The sequence below is a fragment of the Microtus oregoni genome, unplaced genomic scaffold (assembly GCF_018167655.1).
Source record: "Microtus oregoni isolate MIOR12 unplaced genomic scaffold, Mior012 000018F_ref0000195, whole genome shotgun sequence".
Classification (NCBI taxonomy): domain Eukaryota; kingdom Metazoa; phylum Chordata; class Mammalia; order Rodentia; family Cricetidae; genus Microtus; species Microtus oregoni.
The window spans coordinates 27,249,661-27,272,475 of record NW_024543077.1 but is presented as its reverse complement, the minus strand read 5'-3'; the positions used below and the strand labels follow the sequence as shown (position 1 = coordinate 27,272,475).

The window sequence follows — 22,815 nt, the reverse complement described above, 5'->3', positions numbered from 1 at the left end:
GCCTTGAAGGATTTGACTATAAAACAGGAGGCTCTGGTGAGGCCCTCTAGTGCCCTCGGCAATCCTTGGTCACCAGAGCAGGAGTGCTGGAGAAACTCTGACATAAACCAGCAGAAAAGCAGAGCTGTTCTCTGCTGCCCTTGGTTTGCCATCCTGCATTAGAGAGGATGTTCATGGCATCACACATTCAGCAGCTCCAGCTTTTTACAGACCCAATTAGATCACCCAACAAAAGATATGATTTGAGGAATATTTCTGGCATGTTCATCTGTGCAGAAGATGCCCGCACTCCTCAGACAGGAGGAAATGAAGTTGCCATCTGGTATAGGATGTGTAACCATAATGAACAGAATTCTATGAACATTTTCTTTTTTCTTCCTTCCTTGGCTACGAGTGGCGAAATATTTGGGTTTTTGCTTGAACTTTTTGTAGTGTGTTTTGTTTGCCATCTTTCTGTCATTATACCAAAATACTGGAGGGAGGAAGAGAGAGAGGGGAGAGAGAAGGAGGGGGAGGGGTAGAGAAAGAGAGACCACAACTTGAAAGAGGAGAATTTTATCTTAGCTCACAGTTTGGAGGTCTCAGACCGTGGTTGGTTGGCCTCATTGCTCTGGATCTGAGAAGATACTACACATCTTGATGAGAAGTGTGTGACAGAACACAACTGTCACCTCTTGATGACTGGAAAGCACAGAGAATAAAGGGAAGATGCTGGGACAAAATGTCCCCTTCGAAACCTCTCCCTCTGTGACTCACCAGTCCGCAAAGGCTTACTGCTGCCTCATAATAGCCCATTCAGATTTTAACTCGTCAGTCAATCAGTCCTTTGCTAAGATTTGCAGGTTCCTGATCCACTCAGGACACACTGGTACCATATACTGCCAGCCAAGCTTTCAATATATCAGCATTCTAGTGATATGTTTATATTCAAGGCATAACAGCTGTACAGAAGCAGGGGGACAGCAGACAAGTTGACCAGCTCCAAGGACCAGCTCGGTGACATTCAGCATGGTTTCTGTACTTACGATCCTTCATCCTTGGCTTTGTAAAAGGTTTCATTTGAAACAGAAGGAAATCAGTGTTCAAAACTAGAGTATTTTAAATGTTCTAGTAGGCTTAAAGGAAAAAGGGATTTTTCAAGAAATTATAATGTAAGAGACATTTTATATGCCATGAGGTTTTTTTATGTGTGCCCGAATTTGACTTGAAGTTTAATATACATCATTAGGCTATAGGGACAGAGCAGGGATGGAAAGTAAGTTTTCCTTGGGAGGTTAAAAGTTCCATTAGAAAAATAATTAAGCTTTCCCATATATTATATAAAAATTCCAACGAATATGAGTCTGGACACTTCAGGTTCATATAATTCTATTCCAAAGCAAAGAAACTTGACATTTCAGTTGCCCTATACAAGCTCATCAAAAGTAATGATTTGACTTTTATGATATTAAGACAATATTGCTATGCTTGGTTCCCAGCTACTTGGGAGGCCTTGGCAGGTTTGCTTAATCCCAGGATTTCAGGGCCAGCCTCAGCAAACACAGGCAAGACCACAGCTCAGGCAAGGGGCGATGGGAAGGGAGTTAGATTACAGTTCCTGAGTCCTGGTTTTTATCTAAGAGAGAGAACTATACTTGTACCCAACACCCAATTGATTGTTGTGAAGTAAAGTTAATTCTTAATGGAATTAGAATTGATTTTGAATGCTTAGAAAATTTTTATAGATGTGACTGATAAATAACTCACAATTTTTACATAAAAGGGTTTTTCCTGTGTAAGACAATTGAGAAGTCTGCTCATGGAAAGTGATCTTTAGGCACCTCTGCCTACATGTGGTTGGGACTGGCAGCTCCCCATTTGCTGTTCCATGTCAAAGGGAGTCTGCGAATCTGGGGGAGGGGTGGGTATTGAAATACACAGTTGCTAGGCTATGCGGAGACACCATTTCTATGAAAGAGAGAATGCCAGAAACAACTCATAGCTGGAAACTGTTGATAGCTGGGGCAGGAAGAATCTTTCTTTTCACTTCTTTTTAACCTCTGGTCACTAGTAGATTTTCTGTGGTCTGGTGATGGGCCCACACCCATATATATTTTTATGGGCAGTACTAACTGAACTTAGTAGGTTGTTAAAAAAGAAAAAAGAAAAAGGAAGGAGGGAAGGGAGGAAGGAAAAAGACTACTTGAAGTTGGGAAGGATTTGTGGGAGTTGGAGAGGAGTGTAAGGAAGTAGATTTGACCATGTTTCATTTTATAGAAGTCTAAAGTTCTCAAGAATAAAGAAAAACCCTTTAAAACGTTTCCCTGTTAGGAAGAACTCGATTGTTTGGAGATCTGTCTTCTTGAACTGCCATACTTCATTGCCTAGATTAAAGCTTCAGAAAGGATTAATGTATCTCCTTTTCCTTTTGCATTTTTTTTATTCAAAGTCTTATGTAGCCCAGGCTGGCCTCAAATTCAGTATGTAGCTGAGGATTGCCATGCTCGCCTTGCCTCTGCCTCCTGAGTGCTATGATCACAGGCCTGTGTCACTGTGCCCAACTTTGATGATGCTGGAGATTGAACTAGGTAGTTTGTGTATGATAGGGTAAACATTCTACCCACTGATATACACCCCAAGACTGAATGTACCTACACCCGGTCCTGAAGAAAATGAAACACAAGAGAAAGTTGAACCCAAGCTGTTTGCACTTCCTTCATTTCTCATGTGTTTCCCACCGCCCTGCTTTCCCCAAGAGTCCACTACAGCAGGTCTCTCTGGCTCCCAGCATCCTCTTTAACCTCCTGGATGGGTCTTTAGTACTTGCAAAAACTTGACTTAAATGAGAGGAACATGGCATTCAGGTGACTACTTCAAAACGTCTACATGCCTTTAAGGCATGCGGTTTCCATTACAGGATACATAGTCTAAGATGGTGGGTTGTCAGAGACATACTATAAGCAGGTAGGTGGAACAGACAAGGAAAAAGTGATCATCACTAACACCTCAACAGCCCCTTTTGCCCCTTTCCATCCTCAGCTCAGGATCAGAGACGTGGCTTGACTTGAGCAAATGCCCCTGATATTTTGTGTCTGGAATATATGGATGTCAACCTTGGGTGTGGCGAATTGATAGCTATTATTTGATCTCTGTCCCTTGTCAAAGAAATAAAAAGCCACCTAGGAGAGAAACAAGAAATAATGAGTCTCCCATCTAATCTTTTACCCCTAGCACCATCCATGCCAGCGTATGAATTTGAGACACCTTTGAATCAGACCGACAGTACGGTGACGGTGATGTTGAAGCCTGCCCAAAGCAGAGGGGCACCTGTCAGGTAAGGGAAGGGGCAGAGGGAGGGCCGTGCTGGCTCCAACAGAAGGAAGCGCCAGTCATGTTTGCTGATTTCTCCAGTGTTCTCTAGGGTTTTCCACACCACCTCCTCATTAGCTCTCTTTAAAGGATGGGACTGAGAAGATGAGGGGCCTCCATGGAAGTGTATATAAATGCCATGTACTACACTCAAAAAGGGGTTGTTTTTTGGATGCTCTAGTCTCCTGGCCAGGTGGCTTGATTCTCAAGTGATAACTGCCTCCTGCAGTTCAGTTACCCAGGGCCAGAGGACATAGCTTCCTGAGCTTTAAATGAGCTGAGTTTCTCAAGAATATTTTAAAATTGACCCAATTCTCAAATTATATTTAATATTTATTTTTTTAACAGGAAAGCAAATTGTTAGGAAAAAATCATGATGTCTTTGTTTGAAATTAAGATTATTACTAACATCTAGGTCCAATTCCTCATTCCGTTATGATTTATATCAACAGAAAAGTACAAAGCAGGAATATTACAGTAAATGAATTAAAAAGATAGTTATTCTTTCTAGGAAGGTTACAAGATAATTCCAGGAGTGGACCTATCCTAAGATCATATAGATAGTCTGTATAGATGAAATTTATTCTTGTTTCAGTGGGATTTGGCTATTTTGCCTCTGCTTATCTGAACAGACACCATTCCCTTAACCTTGTCTTCTGGCTAGCACTCCCCACGAAAGCATCTCCATCCTCAGCGCAGGCTGTGTGCACTTCATCTCTGGGCTCCTTTTGGAGAAGTTGGTCCAATGAGCCTTGGAAAACCTGACTATATGCGATCACATTTCTACTTCCATGTTACTTGGCAAATAGTTGGGCTTTGTTCTGCTTGGCAACACACATAAACAACATGCGCACACTGATGTACAGATACATACACACACACACACACACAGGTCAAGGTTCATGAAGGCAAAGGTCACAGAAGTAGTATTAGTTGATTAGAGTTGTGGAGTTTATATTCAAAACATCTTGAGAATTGTGTGAAAACAATTGGTATTCTGTTCTGTTGAATTGCATCTCATCGTCCCTCTTTGGGTCAAAGGAACAGTTAGCTAGAACAGTGAATACAGACACATTTTCCTAAGCATCTGTGCTGTTGCCATGGGGGTGGAGGGTGACTTGACGCTCTGTGGCCCCCTGGGCTGAGTTTTGCACACTGTAGAGGTCTGATAATTTAATAAGCCCAAAGCACCTATTTCCCAGGTGCTGTCCAGGACACGTGTATTCTTACAGCCATGGGTCAGGCATTTTTTCATTTCAAAAGCCTGAATTTCCATCCACTGAAAATGTATGCTCTGACCACTGCCTCGGGAGCATCACCTACTTCCTGACCAAACTAACGATGTTTTCAGACTCAGCAATACTGAGCAGAGTTCTGTGTATTCTGAGAATTATCACAATCAGAGAGTCAGTGGTCACCAAGCTTTCTACTCTTATGTCTGTGAACACACACACACACACAATTGAATACTTATGAGAGTTCAATGCACAGCTTATACCACAGACCTTATGTTAACATCATAAAAAAACCATCTCTCTTAAATACGAGAAGATAAGTGTTTCCATAGCGGTCACAAAACCATCAAGTTCAAAAGTGCCTTGACCGCTGTGGAAACCCTAATCTTCTCTCCAAGTTAACCGGAAGGATGCGCTATTCAAAGGAGCAGATTGTCTCAGCACACATGTGAAAGGGGAAATGGTCACAGCCTCACCTGGCAAGGCTTTAGTCTTCTTTCTTTCCTGACAGCAAATGTTCCCTTCAGGAGACTCACTGTACAGAACCGCACAGTGGACTGATTATCCATTGAAAAGATAGAAAACCCATATATCTACAAAGACTGCACTGGGAGACAATTTCGACAGTTCCCTCCAAATGAATAGGGTTTGTTAAGCCCTCAATTTCCTTTAATGTTCAGAGAACTAAGAACTCTGATTGAGAAATCATATGGACCTCTACTATAACGCCATTGTGTAGATTAAAACACTGAGCACATCTGGAAATTTGCAAAATGCACACGAAATCATCCAACTGCCATACAAAACTCGCCTCCCAAATGATAAAACAAAAGCAGGAATGAGGACAGGAAAGGGGTAAACATCTGTTTGCTTTCCTGGTTTCAACAGTATTGTGTTCAAAAACACCATCATCGTGTGAGCTCCTAAATGCATTCCTTCCATTGATTTGACTTTTTTTTTTTGCTCCGTATTCATCGGTGCTGGAACTCATTTCTCCTTCGCTTGTGTACTTCCTTGGGTGAGTTCGTGGTATTGATCCCGCTATCAACTCTCGGCTTGTTTAAGACAGATTCCTGAAATTGCACATAGCTCTCCATGTAAATGACTGTTGTCTTTTTATTGACCAACACATCAGCTCTGTCACATAAAATTATTAAAATCCAGAGATGGCTAAGAAGAACAAAAATCCCATCATTCCAGCCAGTAAACTAGCACCAGGGATAGAATTTAAATGTCTATGTATGGATTCAGTTTTCCCCTCAACAGGACAGGGAAGGGCTTAATTTTCTTTTACTTGGTTAGCGTTGTCTCATTTCTGCCTTCTCTCCATCACTCATTCTGTCTAGACATGATCCCATAGAGAAAATCCTTGAGATTTGGCAGAAAGGAAGCAACTAAATAAGGATGGAGTTGTATGTAAACTGTTACAGTTTCCTTGTGCTATCAAGAATGCTTTGTGCTCTGTGTGTGCATATATGTGTGTGCATACTTGCGTGCACATGCGTGTACACATGCATGTGTTCATGTTAAGGGAAAGCAGAATGAAAGGAAGGAAGGAAGAGAAAGAAAGAAAGAAAGAAAGAAAGAAAGAAAGAAAGAAAGAAATTAATTTATGCCCTGGCAATGCTAAAGCATGCATGGGCAGCTCATATATGGCAGTTCCTATGATCTTGTCTATATTGGGTTTCATGGTCTAAGCTGGTGAGAATGACTGACCAGGTCTCTTCCTCAAGAGGGCGCCAGATGTCATTACGGATGATTGTGAACCACCACGTAGGTCCCAGGAATCAAACTCAGGACCTTCAGAAGAACAGGCAGTTCTCTTCACCAGTGAACCATTTCTACAGCCCTAAGGGAAAGCAGGCAGTGAAGGAATTGTAGCTATTTTCAGAAAACATGTCCCACTTTCTGAAACTGGTTTGGTGTTGGCACTATGTGAAAATTGTTTCTCTGACTTCTTCTGCATGCCCCCAGCTAGTCAGCAGACATTGGTGTCTGCTAAGGAGAGTCAGCACATCATGCCTGTCGCCTCAGAGCATAGACTCAAGGACATGGCAAGTATCAGTGAAATAAAAAGATAGGCAGGCACCCTACTTGAAGATGCTTCCTCTGCTAGAAATGGTGTTGTTGACATATAGATGATGATGGTTAAGAACATGGAAATTGAGAAGTATGAGCAGGTTATTTTGTTTTGTTTTGTTTTTTTGTTTTTCGAGACAGGGTTTCTCTGTAGCTTTGGTGCCTGTCCCGGAACTAGATCTTGTAGACCAGGCTGGCCTCGAACTCCCAGAGATCCGCGTGCCTCTGCCTCCCGAGTACTGGGATTAAAGGCGTGTGACACCACCGCCCGGCTAAGCAGGTTATTTTTTAAAGCAGTTTTATGGCACGAATAGCCTTTCTATTTGTCTCTCTACGACTCTGAAAGACCCTTTCAGTCCATCAATACTGTCTTTTTGGTACACATAAGAGCATCAACATCATGGGTTCTTCTGAGGGTTGAGTGAACTAGTGTGTTTCAGCATGCTTCAGACCTGTCCATAGTAGTCTGTCCATACCAAATGCTACATGGCGTTTGCGCTTGCTTTGCTTCTACAGACCAATCAATGATCCAGGCCATGTAGACTCCCCTAGCCCTCTAGCCTTTCCCCTGTCTCTTTTTACTCAAACCTGAAATGATGAAAAATAGAATTTTATACAAACGTTGAGCATCTGACAGTTGTATCCATCAGCAAAATTATAAATACAATTTCTGCAGTTCTACCATGCACCTTAATATTTGATGGCATGTGGCTTTTTGCACATGGTGGACAAGTGATTGGGACTTGATCTCATAAGGAACCAATTCTCCTGATTTCACCTGTACATAACAGCTTTCAGGCAAAGGTGGTCGCCTCTCCTGGTTCTCCCTCAGCCACTACCTAGCTATGGCAATCATCTTCTCTGTCGCATAAACTCAGCTCCGAAGTAAAGGGAACTGCTTGCTGACCTCTGCAGGACAGTCAGCTCCACACTGAAGCGTGCCTGGGAAGAGTGACTCAGGAGCAGGTGATATTTATTCTTGTTCTTTACCTCAGTGAGTCATTTCCTAGCTTCCGTAAATCCCATCCCATGGGACACCTCTTTCTATTTATGTTGAAATTCATTCCCCACATTCTGGAGTTTTGTCTTTCCCTCGAACTTGAGTTAAACTCCAGGTACGAGGAGCCAGTTTGATAGCAACTTGAAAATGTGATTTAGTTCTTATGATTGGCTCATAGAGGTGTGCGTCTCTGATTGTGCGGTCTTACTGAGTCAGCTGGGTGTGCAGTCAGACTCATTTGTGGCCACATTCTCCTCCGCACGCATTCCAGCCGCTCGTGAGATACTTACAAAGTCAGAGTCCGCTGGAAGATAATCTCCTGTGACTGGGAGAGATGCGTGCATTCATGTCACTGCCGGGAACTTTGCCGCTGGAGGTCAGACTGAGTCATAGTTTAAACCCCGTACCAAGGCTCCATCTCTGGCTGAGATGCCTTCCAGTCTGCTCATTGGAGTGCAGGTACTCACAAAGATCAAAAAGCCATTCTCTCCTTAAACCTCTTTCCTAATGCCAGAATTCTTTTGTTTGAACAACATTCATGATAGCAGAATCTCCTCTGTGTGTGATCAGAAAGGGATAAGTCCCTCCCTGTCCACCACTCCCTCTGTGCTTTTTTAGGGAGTTTCCTAATATTAAAGAGGACACTCTGGATTCCTGTGTGCTGCCAGGGGTCAAAGGTCCCTGATGCATTTTGGATGATCATGTCCATCACCTTTTTGAAAATTCATTTTGTAAACAGTTTGTTCGCCCAAGAATCCTTTGTAATAAGCTTGAAAATGGCAGGGAGAGATAATAACAATAATCAATAATAACACTAATTAATAACAATAATAATTAACAGTCATAATAACAATACAGATGTGTTGCACCATTATTTATACAATGACATTTATACAACGACATTTAAATTACCTCTGCCTCCCACTCTTATTTAATCATGCCTTTATATGTAAAAATATGCCACATTCATTTCCCTTTTCAGAATTTCTTTTCTTCTCCATAATCTTCCACATGGGGGTCTGCCTGTTAGATCCAAGCCCCTGTCTCTTTGCCAGGGCCTCCCTCACACCGCAGGTCACGGAGACACACAGCGTTGTGAGTTGGCCTTTACTGTTTGAATGGATATACTGAACCGTATGCTAAATTATGAGAAATTATAGAGCCTGGGAGTGATTGTGCAGGCAGGAGTGACTCCCAATTTGCCTGCGGTGCTTCAGAGAGAAGATGGAAGCCAGCCCAGAGGCAGGCATGATGGCAGGCCCCTTTCCCCGACCTTTTCCCAAGACCTCTCTCTATGTTCTTCAGCTTGGGCAGCTTGAGTAGCTTGTATCTGGGCTTCATGCCCTCCAGCATAGCTATGCCTACAGTAGGCACTGATCAGAACTGAGTGGGGAAACAGTGGTCATGTGAGTGTAGGTCTCTTAGAGCAAACATTGAGTAGGGCCCAGCCACCACTGTCCGTCTGCTCAACTGACACAGGCAACTCATGAATGACTGGCGTGAATGGAGAAAGTATTTGCTACCCAAGGCTTTGGATTCTGTGTTTGCTGCTGTTTTTACTGGCTGGCCGGCTGGCTTGGTTGTCAGTTTGTTGAGGCAGTGTCTCACTAAGTCTCCTAGGCTATCCTCTAAATCCTGTGTTCACGAGATCCTCCTACCTAGTTCTCTTGAGTAGCTAGAATTAGAGTTGTGTGCCTTCATGTCCATTTACGATCTGTTGATTCTATTTTTATCCAGAATTTTGGAGGCATGGATGATGTATAAATAGCCCTTTGAGTGCTATCAGCTAATACAATGACTAGACACTAGATTCTGTCACAAATCTTCAGTGTACTAGACACTTTTGGTATAAATGCTGACACTCCTGTGTGTCCTATGACTTTGTGTCCTATACATACCCTTTTCAGATTCTTGTGTAATAGTTTGTTCTGGTATCATCTGTCCCTTACGCCTTTAGACTGGCCTTCCGAAGGACAGACAGGCCATGCCATTCTCTTCTTTGTAGTCCTTCCTAGTGCCTGGTATAAATGCATATGGAAAGAAAAGATGGTGGGGACTTGAGTTTCCATTGCATTCATTGACATCACAGTTTGTCAAGTCTTGTTTTAGGAATAATTAAATGTCCAGGCTTGAAAGAAACTCCATGTCAGTGATTTAGTGTCAATGCTGGAATTGGTTTCCTGTGGTTAGCAGCTTCAGTCTTTTCTCAGGGACACCCCCTCGGTGCATCTCCTCCCCTGGTGGTCACATCTAACTATAGCTCATCTGACGTCAAACCGTAAAGCTTTGCAGGGTGAAAAGAATCTAAAATGAGTATAATATAAACATACAGGAATGAAGGTTCTGGGTGAGTGTCCCTTCTTTGAAACTTTTAGGATCAGGAAGGTTTCAGATTTCAAATTTGAGGAAATTTAGAGCTAAGTGTTTAGACTATTGGTTGAGCACCCCTGAAGTCCAAGATGCTGCAAAATTCTAAACTTTTTTTTTAATATTTTTAGCTTAAGGACACTCTTAGCTTCTCTTGGTATGTCTTCCATCGTATTATTTCTGTCCCTGTATATGTCACTGGAGGTGTTGAGTTATGCTCACTATGGCAACTAACCTAGAATTTTCATTTTTATCATCCTGGCTTGTTATGAGTCACCATGATTGAGTTAGACAAGCTTAGCCAAAGGAGGAAATGCGAAGGAAGACGACTTTGTTGTTGGAAGCACCAGAAGTCACTCCGGTTGTCCCATCTTGGGCTCATTTACTCAGAACGTAGAACCCAGTGTGAAGCTTAGTACCAGGTGGTCTTTACCAAGCTTCACAGCCTGAGTCTGACGTGCTGGTGGCTCTTTATTATTATCTTTATCTGAAACTTTCAGGACTCCAGGATTTATTTACCCTGCCCTTTGTTCACAATATGAGTCTGTAATTGAGTTCAGACTCTTCATCTAACCTTTTAGCTGGAATTAATATTTTATTAGAGCAGATCTTATCACAAACCCTCAGCGCAGCGGGGCGTTGGACTGCTGCGTGAACAAGCGTGTATGAGCGTGTGAATGCACACACGGAGCACTGGTGACTTACTAATGCCAGGGAAACCCCTCGTCATGAGTTCCAGCTGAGAGATCATAAAATATGCATGCGGAGGCCTGAAAATCCCCCACCGCAAACTGGGGCCAGCCTTAAGATCCCAGCAGGACAAAGAGAAATTAGCATTGCTAACAGAGATTATGGAACTCCTAGGGCCTGTGTGCTTCTCTATGTCCACTGTCTGCATAAAACTACCCACCAGACATCATTTTTATTGCCTATTCTGCTTAAAGAACCAAGGAACCCTAGTCATGGTGACAGCAGGTTCCATTCTGATTCCAATCCCTCATTTCAAACTAACGAAACACTTTTAAAACCCCTCACTATATTTTACCAGAGTGTGGGGAGCATTTCGTTCATTATTCAATTTAGGAGAAAGTTATATCTGAACAAAAAAAAAAAAATGGGATGAATGTAGATTTTTGAAGTTGCAGGCAACAAACCTGAATCTTACATTATTTACTTATTATGTGTGATGTGCTTGTTTTATGGATAATGAAAAACTAGACTTCAGAAAGTCATTGATATAATTGCTCCGTTTTAAAAAGTTGTGTGTGTGTGTGTGTGTGTGTGTGTGTGTGAATGCCCACAAAAGTCAAAAAAGGGTTTTGGGTTTTCTGGAGTGGAATTAGAGATGGTTGAGAACCAACCCTGTGGGTACTGGGAATTGAACTCGGGTTCTCTTGCAGAACATCACGAATTCTTGACCACTGGGCCATTGCCCCAGCCCCTCCCTTTTTATACTCATACAGAATATGGGCTTTATGCCCCACACTGCAAATGAAGGCAGAATCACTGTTAGACATCCCAAGAATGGTATCAATAAGTCTCTGAACTGATCAGAAGTGCCTTTTTTAAGTAACTGGCCAAGGCCACATTGAAAGAGTCATGACTTCTCTCTGACTCCAGTCGTCTAGATCCCTGCTTCTATTGAACAGTTGGGTCACCACTAAAGTGTCACATCAGGTCACCCCCTAATGTGTCTTTCATGTCAAGTAGCCCCCTAATGTTTCACGCTACAAGAAATAGAATCAACGAATAAGAAACACAGACTTCACAGCCAAGTGTTTAATTGTGGGATGAGGTGGGTCAAAATCTGAAGTCCAGTTCAAGGCTATGGTGCGCTTCCTCTGAAAGGCCTCAGAGTTAGGGGAGTGCGGAAAACAGCGCACCGCATTTGAACCCTCAAGCTTAAGGATGCAGACGAAAGATGTTCTGTTCGGGTGTTCCTTCCTGGGCTCTGTTTCTTGTGATTTTCTATCTAAATGCAGATTTCTTCTTCCTGTGAAGGCCTTAGAGTTTTCTTACAGAAAAGCCTGGCATAAATTAAATTTTAAATTAAGTCTCTTTTTATAGGTAAGTTCTGAGGTGGTGATGTCACATCTCGGCGGGTTCCTTTTCGCCGTGGCTTGTATGTTAATATTGCAAATACTGTCGGGGGCTTTTTTGTTACTTTTGAATTCCAGAATGCATAGGGCTAGGGGTGGTGTGACTTTAATAAACAAAAGAAAACTGAGTAATACATTAAAAGAATAATAGAATTTTAATTCAGCATGCTGAGCCTGGGAACTTCTGATCGGCTTTCCGGCCTTGAGAATTTGCTGTCTTTAATCTTTTTCAGACAACCCATTTGAACGGTGAGATTTTCAACACTAGATTCAAGATTATGATTAGGGATGGGAAGATTTTTTTTATGAAATTCATAAATAACTTGATGTTATTCATACAAATAGAAAACATAACAGCGTGGCCAAGGTACCATTGACCTGGGGACTAACGACATGTTAATTCCCATCAGGGGACTGTAGCATGTGGCAGTTTTGTGGCCAAGAGGACTTGGCTGTTTTTCATTAGCACACGGACTTTGATAAAGGGGAATAGAAAAGAGCTGTTTGACCTATGAGTGCTTAAATTATTAAAGAGCAAATAGATTTGAAGCCTGGCTGCTTGCAAATCTAATGTGTCTTGCGGACCAAGGATGAAAAGGCATTTGGGGTTTGAAATTGCTCTGGTCAACTTAATGCTTTCTTTAATATTTTTAGAGATGAGTAGATGGTAGCCATTGAGAGTGTGATGTATGTGGAGAAGGGTGTGTGTTGTCAGTTAGCCAGCTGACTAAAAGGGAGGCCCGTTAAATTGCTGGTTAATTGTCAGACGTTCATCTAACCTCCTTTAAATTGTTGTCTAAAAAAAAACAAGAATTATCTTTCATTCATGCAGATGTAGGTGTACGCCACACAAAAGAAACTTGCTGCCATTAAGGATTGCTCCGCGACAGAATAATAAATTGCATTGTCTGAGCTAAAGTAGGGCAGCGCTAGCACACAGGAGGCACTTAAACAGTTTTTGTTGGATTCACAAGCAAGTGACCGCACCCACACAGAGCATGCACTGATGAGGTAGGAAAAGGCACTGGTGGGAAGTAAAATGCATGAGCCATGGCCCAGGAGGCAGATGCAGAGTTGAGTGCCCTGGACTCTTCAGTTGTGGGTTATCCAAAATCTAGCCAGCCCCGTCTGTGCACATAGCTTTTCTTCTCTTGGTTATATCTTATTCTCTTGACTTTTAGGTATTCAAGAAATAAATAAAAATAAAATTAATAGCCAAGTTAAGTAAAGCAGAGAATGCCTTCAAATATCAGCGGTCCAACTATCAGTCACAAATAATGTGTACTCTACTACTAGGAATCACTTCTGGGGTATAGTGTATCTTCAGATATCCATAATCTGACTGTCACACATAACCTAGAAATCACTTCTGGGTTATATTATCCTTTCAAAAATATGCACTTCTAAGACAAAAAAGTTGACATAAGTAGTGACCATTTTCACCCAGGACCTTCTAAGACTTGAAGGCAATGATCCACAGGCACCAATGACTCCAAATCTTCACTGAAGCGTAATTTTGTGAATCTGGAGCTGAGTCAGAGCAGATAAAAACAGCAGACTAGTCATAAGCCCCAGGAAGAGGTGATGGAGATCTCTTTTATGAGCTACACTTTTGACCTGCATGTTAGGCAGAACAATATCCAAGTGTCAGACCTGACCCAGGCTAAGGAAAAGGTAGAGACAAACAGGTTGTGTCAGGTGAAGTCGGGACCCAGTTTTTTTAGACACATGCGAAGTCAGAAGCACTCTGCTTGCTTTTCACAAGTAGACTTTGCAGAGTCAAAAGGAACCCCCAAAGATGGCTCGGTGGGTAAAGGTGCTTACCGTGCAAGCCGGGAGACCCAAATTAGATACCTAGAGTCCGTATGAAAGTGGAAGCCAAGAACTGAGCGTGCAGAATTGTTCTAGATCCACACACATGCACACACTCCATGGCCAGTGTGTTTGCGCACACACACCCATCATCACCATCATATAATAGCTTTTATATTTCAACCTCATCCTCATAGAGAATTTGAGGCCATCCTGAGACACACACGACCCTGTCTCAATAAAAGGGGAAATTCTGCAGATTACTCAGATGGGAAACATCCTCTGTAGTAGGAGCTGCGGGCTGTGTTCCACCCGGCTCCCGGCTACCTGACTAGCTTATGCCCCAAAATAACAACACACAAACTGTATTCATTTAAACACTGCCTGGCCCATTATATCTAGCCTCTTCACGGCTAACTCTCGCACCTGGACTAGCCCATTTCTAATAATCTGTGTAGCCCACGAGGTGGCTTACCAGGGAAGATCTTAATCTACGTCCATCCTGGGTCAGAGCTTCATGCCCCAGGGAGGAGAGGAAATGGTGTCTAAGCTCACTTCCTCTTCCTCCCAGCATTCTGTTCTGTTTACTCCACCCACCTAAAGGCTGGCCTATCAAATGGGCCAAGGCAGTTTCTTTATTAGCCAATGACCTTCCTCCATCACATCCTTCATACTTATTGCCAGACGTCATGGCCTGAGTTTGATGCCACATGGTAGAACCGGCCTTCACAAGTGTCCTGCTGCCCTCCACACATGCTCTGTGGCACAGATGCCCAAATGATAAATAATTTTTGTAAGAAGGGATTTCATGTGAGAGCGAGATGAGGAGGCGGCAGCCTGGTATTGAAGTCAGGACAAAGTCCAGGAGAATGCCTCCCTGCAGGGCATTTGTGGTAAGATCCAGATGTAGGAGAGGATCAAAGTTTAAAAAAAATTAATAGCAATACCACTGATAAATCCCTTGACGTGATAAAAGAGAAAGGATCCCCATACCATCCTCCAGGTACTGTGTTTTCCAAAGTAGAAGCCAGCTGGTATAGCGACCATGTCTGTAGGAACAAGGGAAAATCCTGCATTAGGCTGCTGGTTCACATGCGCCCCTCCGGTAGGACGAGTGAGCAATGATAGCAAGCATCCCTTGGTCCATAGCTGATGATGAGAGCCAGCTGTAGCGACACCTTGCTATGATTATGATTGGGGTAAACTGGCATGTGGCCTCTGAGCCTGCTATACATTAATGAGACAGGAAAGCTTGAACTGCAGGTCCTCTGTCAGACATCAGGTGACCTGATAGCAGCAACTTTTTCTTCACCTGTGTCTTTGCGCTTCTGCTGCAGCTTGTATAGAATGCTTCCAGAGGTGGCTTTTAAATGGAGACCTTGGCCACCGTGTCATGTGACAAATGAACCGGAAAGACTGACCCTAAAGGAAGGCAGTGCTAGAATCCATTCTGTGGAGTGGAGAGACCCGTTGTGGAGCGAGTCGTTATGATGGCTTGCCCATTTTATGAACGCAGTTGTTGGGTGTTGATAACATTTTTAGACGTATGCAATAATCATTAGAAATCCACTTACCCTTCCATTCTCATCGAAAGGCATGAGAATCCCTCAAATTAAGTTAAAGTCTCAGATACTAGGAATGGAAGAATTAAGTCTAGCTAAGTTTACTCTCTCAGTCCTCAAGCAGTTCAAGAAAAAGGAGAAACTTTCTCAGTGCTGTTTATCAAAGAGCACACTGCGTTAACTCTCCTCCACAGCTGCCATCTGCCACATGAGCTACTTCACTTTGACCTTGACCCTTCACTGTGGCTACTGTGTTGCTGGATGGGCAGTTTAGTAATGCATGGGACCGACACTTACCTGAAATATGTATGTATGTATGTATGTGTGTGTTCCAAGTCCTTCAGTGGTCTCTTGAAACTATCGTTCATTACCAGACCATGAGTGGGTTATGCTTTTCCCTGTATACACAGTTAAAATAAAATTTCATTTACCAAGTCGACTAGTAAGAAAATAGAATAAAGATAACGCTTGAGTATTAAAAAAATGTTACTGTCCACCTTTCCTGCACTGACTGGTTTTGTGTGTCAGCTTGACACAAGCTAGAGACATCAGAAGAAGGAACCTCAGCTGAGGATATTCCTCAGTGAGATCCAGCTAGCTGCAAGGTGTTTTCTCATTTAATGATCAACAGGGGAGAGCCCAGCCCATGGTGGGTGGTGCCATACCTGGGCTGCTGGTCCTGAGTCCTTTAAGAAGATGGAGTGAGCAAGCCATGGGAAGCAAGCCAGTACGTAGAACCGCCCCCCCCACACACACACACACATCCGCCATGCCTCTGCATCAGCTCCTGATGCCAGTATCCTGCCCTATTTGAGTTCCTGTCATGACTTCCTTCAGTGATGAACAACAATGCTGAAGTGTAAGCCAAATAAACCCTTCCCTCCCCAACTTACTTTTTGGTCATGGTGTTTCATCGCAGCAACAGAAACCCTAAGACATCTCCTCTCTTTTGAGAATAAAGACTAATAATGTGTGAGAATTAGAGCTGGGCGAAGGAAGCTAAGCCCCTGAAAGCAAACCATAGCAATCAGATATGCCCACTCCATTTGATACTGATCAAATCATTGAAAGATTTAGAAGCTATAAGCAACTGCATTGTGCTGCGCTGTTGGGTCTTCAAAGAGTGGGCCGGGAAGCTCCTTCTCGGAGTCTGTCAGGACCCCGCATTTCTGAAGGCCCAACCACGTAGCTCTTTGAGGTATCTCACACAGTGTGCCCTGATGGCTGGGAGCATGCTTGCCAAATTTATAGGCCAACATTAGCCCGAGGCGAACATGCCCCTTAAGGGGCAGGACTTATCCCTACATCTCCCCTTTTTGTCTAAATAAGACAGAACTAAACCAAATACAACTATATACAATAACAACAAATAATAAATATAACAAACAATATTGAGAACAAAAGCTTTGCTAAACATTCTATCTCAAGGAGTCCAAATAATGTAGAGAGTAACTACAATTATATAATCTTCAACTCCGTCAAAGATCTGAGAAGGGAATAAACACTACTCAACAAATGAGATATATCCAAAATGTGCAACAATTGACAGAGACAACTGACTACCTGGGCAATCACCCAAAGTCTCGTTTGCAACGTTGAGTCAACCAATTTTGGCTAAGGCCTAACATAAGTGACATACCATTATTAAAGGCAAGGAACTTTTCAATACTATCTTACCCTGTCTTGGCCGGATATGACATTCCCTGTTGGCTAGAACACCCGTATGTGTCCTGTCAGCCCTAGATTCAAGTTCCTTGACCCTACTACCTGGCGGTTGACTTCCCAAGGGAAACGGTTGAGAAATACACCTACTGTATCCCTTTGGCCATATTCTCTTGGCTATATGTGTCATTAGCAAGGCAATCCTCTGAACAAAAGAAGTGCCGATAAGTCAACATTCACATAAGGTTTTAAATCGGTGTGTGCAAATGTTTATAGATGAAAAAAGTCAAGGAGAAAGAGAGAAATACAGGTTGCCTTCTAGCTTTCCGCTCTGTGTCCTGGTTTTGACATGAGGCCTGATAACTATTTCATTTACTATTGCTTGTATCATTCAGGCAATCTTCCAGAATTGGTAGTGCCTTGTACCTAACAAGACCCAGTGAAAAGTCTTTCATGTGAGCAAGAGTTGACTCCCAGCCCTTCTCCTTTTATCTATTTTACATCACTGGTAAGAATCTGCTTCATCATCGCGCTGTAACCTGGAGACTACCAGACTCCACAGTGTCACTAGGATGCCCTAAAAGAATTGATTTTTAGTTAGACAGAATGGCGGGCTGACGGCAGCATGTGTTTTATGACTGTAACGGAGTGTGTTAAGTGGTTGTGTTCCCAGAGGTAGACAGATTGGCTGACTGCAGATTCGGAGGCCATGCAGACCAGGCGAAACCAGCAGAGGCTGCCCCCAGGAAACTAGGGTGACACATCCTTCCCATGATTCCCTCCACAGTCACGATACGTTGTTCTGAAAACCTCATGGGTTAGCTCATTACTTGAAGGAATCACCATGCCTTTCTAATAGTATAAGAAAACAATGTGTCTCTTTGCCTGGAAGGTTTTTCATATAATCTTGATTTGGTTTCTGAAAGCCCTCCCTCCCTTCCTCCCTCCCCCTCTCTCCCCCCTCTCCCTTTTTCTCCCTCTCTCCCTCCCTTTCCCCTCTCTCTTTCTCTCCCTTTTCTCCCTCTCTTCCTCCCTTCCCCCCTCTTTCCCTCCCTTCCCCCCCTCTTTCTCTCCTTCTCTCCCTCCCTTCCCCCCCTCTTTCTCTCTCTCTTCCCCTTCCCTCCTTCTCTGTCGTTGTCCCCCTCTCTCTCATTTTTCTCAAGAAGAGATATTTTTCCCCTATAAAACTGCTTCATTCTGGAGAATGCAAATACCTTAATTTTTCAAAACTCCATTATTTCCAGGCCTTCCCATTCTCCTGAAGTTTGGAGGCTTTTCTGGGGGTGCCCTGGTGCAAGGGGTCAGAGACTCTCATTCGCATCTGCTCTGTACGTGGTTCAGACGGCGTGGTTTATGCCTTCTCTTAGAAATCACTTTAATTGTGCAGCCTCAGCTTTGGGAGTTCTGATCCCTTGTCGCCTTCTCCTATCGACTTCTCTTTCCACCAAGGGCACAGGGTGTGAGAACAGATGGGAAGGTCACCAATCTTGATCACATCACCTTGTGTTTTGTGACTTGTTAAAACTTCACGTGTGTTTCATACAGTCTAATTCAGGGGAATACTATGTTGCTTTTCCCTTTGCAAACCTGCGGTTAATATCATTTCATTTATCGGGTAAGCTGAATTAGTTCAGTGCAAACAGATCTTCAGTTCTACGTGAGAAAATGACAGTGGAGACTGTCCAGTGAATTTTTAAAGTTTTTAGTTTTGTTACTCTCAATAAGTGTGTGATTTTGGCGGGGTGGGGGGTGGTTGTGTGAAGTCTGTAAAGTCCTTGCTCCATATGTAGGAAGGCCTGCATCCAGTGCCGAGCTACCTTGTAAAACGCTCAGTGATGATGTGCACTTGTAATAGCCATGCTGGGGAGAAAGGAACAACCGTTCAGCCACAGGTCCCAGTGAGAGGCCCTGTCTCAACAACTCATGAGGGATGACGAGCAAGGTTGCTCTCTGGCCTCCAGAAGCATGCACACACACCCACACACAGCAGCTCATTCATTGTGGTATTTTGCATGAGGAATGGCTCAGGAAGAGCACTGAGCAAGAGCCACTGTGTCCAAGCCACCAGGTCCACTGTGCTCTTTGTCCCCAATGTGTCCAAATTCCTGGCGATTGAAGACAGAGTAGACAAGTTCAGTGACCATGAACTATCATGGCTCCTTCTCTTTTGCTTTTTCTAGTGTCTATCAAATAGTTGTGGAGGAGGAGCGTCCTCGGAGGGCCAAGAAGACAACAGAGATCTTGAAGTGCTACCCAGTGCCGATTCACTTTCAGAACGCCTCCCTACTGAACTCGCAGTACTACTTCGCTGCTGAGTTTCCCGCAGACAGTCTCCAAGCCGCACAGCCCTTTACCATTGGTGACAACAGGACGTACAACGGCTACTGGAACACCCCCCTTCTCCCCCATAAAAGCTACAGAATTTATTACCAAGCTGCTAGTAGAGCCAATGGGGTAAGTGTGGGAGATGTCTGTGGATTAGGCTCTTTCTTGATGTAAGCAGGAGTTAAATGAGACCACAGTGAAAATAAAATTTAGCCTTGGTTTTGTGTGCTTCAGTTGGAAACGTTTTTATATTTTTTTTTATCGAGAGAAACTTATGGAAAGAACTGCGTATGTGTGGGTTTTGGTGGTGATTTAAAAGCGTATTGTCAACACGATAATCACTGTTTTCCAGTTCTCTCCTCACCGAAAGTTGGCTAGTCATTCTGCTTAGCTGACTAGTTTGCCCGGTGATGGTGTTGCTACAACACATACATTCAGCTCATTTCAAATTTTGTGAGGTCCGGAGCATCTGTCTTTGAAGCATATTCTGGCCCATTGCCTCAGCCCCAAGACGGCGTGCATCCTGCAGCTGACTAAATCAGACGTCTTCTTTTTCTCTGAGAGAAAAGAGCTCAAGAAAGATGGGATGGAAGTAAAGAAAAAGCAAAAAGCTATTATCGAGTCAATCCTGAAATGGCCTGTTTTTCCTGTTCAGACCAACCTAGGGTGCAGAGGAGACTGCACAGGTGACGTGAAAGGAAGCGCTGTTAGCTTCTGCCTCACCCGCTCTGCTTCACGGCTTAGGTCCACGTGTCATGGCCACTGACCTGTGCAGTGTGAGGCAGGAGCATCTAGGGTGCAGATTCTTCCCCAGTGACAGTTGCATGGGGGCAGGGACAGGGCTGGAGGAATCACGGGCCACCAGGACAGAGATCGAAAGCATCGCTTCTCTCTTTGTGGCCCAGAAATGTCTGCTGCCTCCATCCTGCTAGCAGAAGGTATATCTGGGCGTGCCTCCTGGGCGTGTCTCTCTGAGAAAAAGCCACACTGGAAACAGTGGGCTCTCTCCTTGTTAGAGTTAACTCCCTAGAACTACGTTCCCCTTGATCTAAACACAATCTGGATAATAATTTCTCGTTTTTCATTTGATACAGGAAACCAAAATTGACTGTGTCCGAGTGGCCACAAAAGGTAGGTTAAAACTCTGAGATAGTCTATGTGTTTGTGTGTTCCTGAAATTGATTTTATGCTGTGTTTGAAAACATCTGAAAATATATTAAGAACTTCACTGAAATCAGTTTATGTATGTATATCGAGTGTGCACATACATGCACGTAGGTGGGCATTAGGATCCTATGGTAGTTGATACTGCTTCATGGAGATCCGTTTCAAAATCAGTCACACTGCTAGAGCCCAAGCAGTTTTCAGTGGCTGTCTTTATAAAAGTTATTTTAAGAATATTAATTATTTTCTATGACGTCAGTATTCATGTTTTAAACGTACGCATATAATAACTGGTAGACATATATGCAGTGAATCTTCACATGTAAAAGAGTAAAATACTACATACATACACACCCATTTTTTTAGAGGAGTCATCACCCCAATGGCCAGACTAGATCCAGACACCTGGGCTCAGGTGATCCTCCCAAGTAGCTGGGGCTTCAGGCACAGGCTGCGGCTCCTGCCATGCCTTCCACTTTTAGTGATGTGACTGGAATGTTGTACAGCCTGGGCTGTTTTCGCTGATGAACTCAGGATCCAGGGGACATTACAGAGGCTCTCCTGGTTCTTGGGCCTGGTTCAAGTGTGAGCAGTGAGCGTGGCTAGGGATCCTCACCACCACACATTCCCCGTAGTTAGCCTCCCGAAGAAGGCACAGACATGTGAGCTGGCACTCGGGTAGCAGTGGCTCAGCAGCCTCAGGGTTCAGCCGTCCTGTACAGGAGCGTCTGGGAAAGCACTCCGAGGCATAAGAATGCTCTGCTCACTTGAAGCCTTATGCATTAACACTTGCCATGAAGCACACTCTCCAGACCACCAGGGGAACCAGGAGGGCGATAAAGAGGCTTTGATGATTTCATTAGACTCAGAGAGAAGAGGATACCATTGGGTCTGTGGCTTGAGATTTAATCAGGTCGCAGTGGATGAGTTCTTTGAAAGTACCATAATACTTTAGGAGACAGTTTGAATGTGCCAAGATGGTACTGAAAATTTCCCTACCCCTCATGCCTTCTTATATTATGAATACCCACAGCCTTTCCACTATAGAGTTAGCAAAGAATTCCTGGTTGCACATCGTGTGAGAAGGTCTAGGTGACATGCTCAGCTCCTTGGTAGTTTGTTCATTCACAGGGGTTTGTGGTGTCTAGTCCCATCTGTTTAGAGAGAGCTTCAGAGACATTTTTATGTCTTACCTGACTGACACTCTAATAGATAAGTAGTAAATTAAATTATGGTTTTCAGTCTATCCTATCAACTGCCATATGCTATCAGCTAATAGTTATCGCAGTATCACAAAGCCCTTGGACCAGGTACCCACCATACCCTCAGGTCTAAGGTGCACAGCAGCCCCTGCTCTAGAGGAGTCCTCTGGAGAACTGTATTATGACATGCCACTTAGCCTTACGTTCTGGAAAAGTCCATCCATCTCAGGTGGCAGTCTGTCATGCCTTGTGTGTCCTGCCACAGCCGCACATTACACAAGCCCCTTGAATATGCCTTCTCACCCTTTTCCTCTCCATTGTCTCAAGCAGGGGACGGGGCAGCCGCTTCTCAAGTATTGTGTTGGGGCTCGGCGGTGAGCCGACTAACCAGGATCACGCATCTCACGATCTGTATCAAGGGTTGACCCTAGGCTTCTAGAGCCCCTGCCCCCAGATCTCTTTCCCTGTTGCTGCTAGTGTTGCACCCCGCAGAGAAGTGATGGATGGATGGCCCTTTGATAAATGGAATCATCCGACCTTCTCTTTAACAGATATGAGTCACTGCCCAATCTAATGTGAGCGCTTTAAAATTTCTGTCACCCTGTTCATTTACATCATTAAACAATTACGTAAACAGAATCCTAGTGAATACGGAAACCTGGCAAGTTTGCTGTTTTCACGGTGGATTGCATTGGATGGTGATTTGGATCATTCTCTCCCGTTGGCTAAATCTCATCAATATCCTAATTCGTTTTTTCAATTCACCAAAGGGCGATTAGGCAGTCAGATGGCCTGATTGGCTAAATACCCCCCTCATATTTTCTGAGTCGTTTGCAAACATTTACACAGCACCAAACCCTATCCAAATAACGTCTTTGGGGGGAAAGGAGAAACCCAGTTCAATATTCCCTGTCTGACATTGCCACTTCTGTCTCCTAAAAACACAGTCCAGTACACACC

The 22,815-nt window shown here is 43.7% G+C and overlaps 1 protein-coding gene across 8 annotated transcripts in view; it reads left to right on the top strand.

Annotated features, from left to right (window-relative positions):
* The window catches only part of LOC121458873 (receptor-type tyrosine-protein phosphatase mu), a 701,969-nt gene that overhangs the window by 430,739 nt on the left and 248,415 nt on the right, over positions 1-22,815 (top strand). For all 8 annotated transcript variants that reach the window (XM_041668223.1, XM_041668222.1, XM_041668220.1 and 5 more), the window contains exons 11-13: positions 3,211-3,313; positions 19,345-19,618; positions 20,584-20,620. In XM_041668223.1, coding sequence (XP_041524157.1) covers positions 3,211-3,313; positions 19,345-19,618; positions 20,584-20,620 — 414 coding nt within the window. The remainder of the gene's footprint in view (positions 1-3,210; positions 3,314-19,344; positions 19,619-20,583; positions 20,621-22,815) is intronic.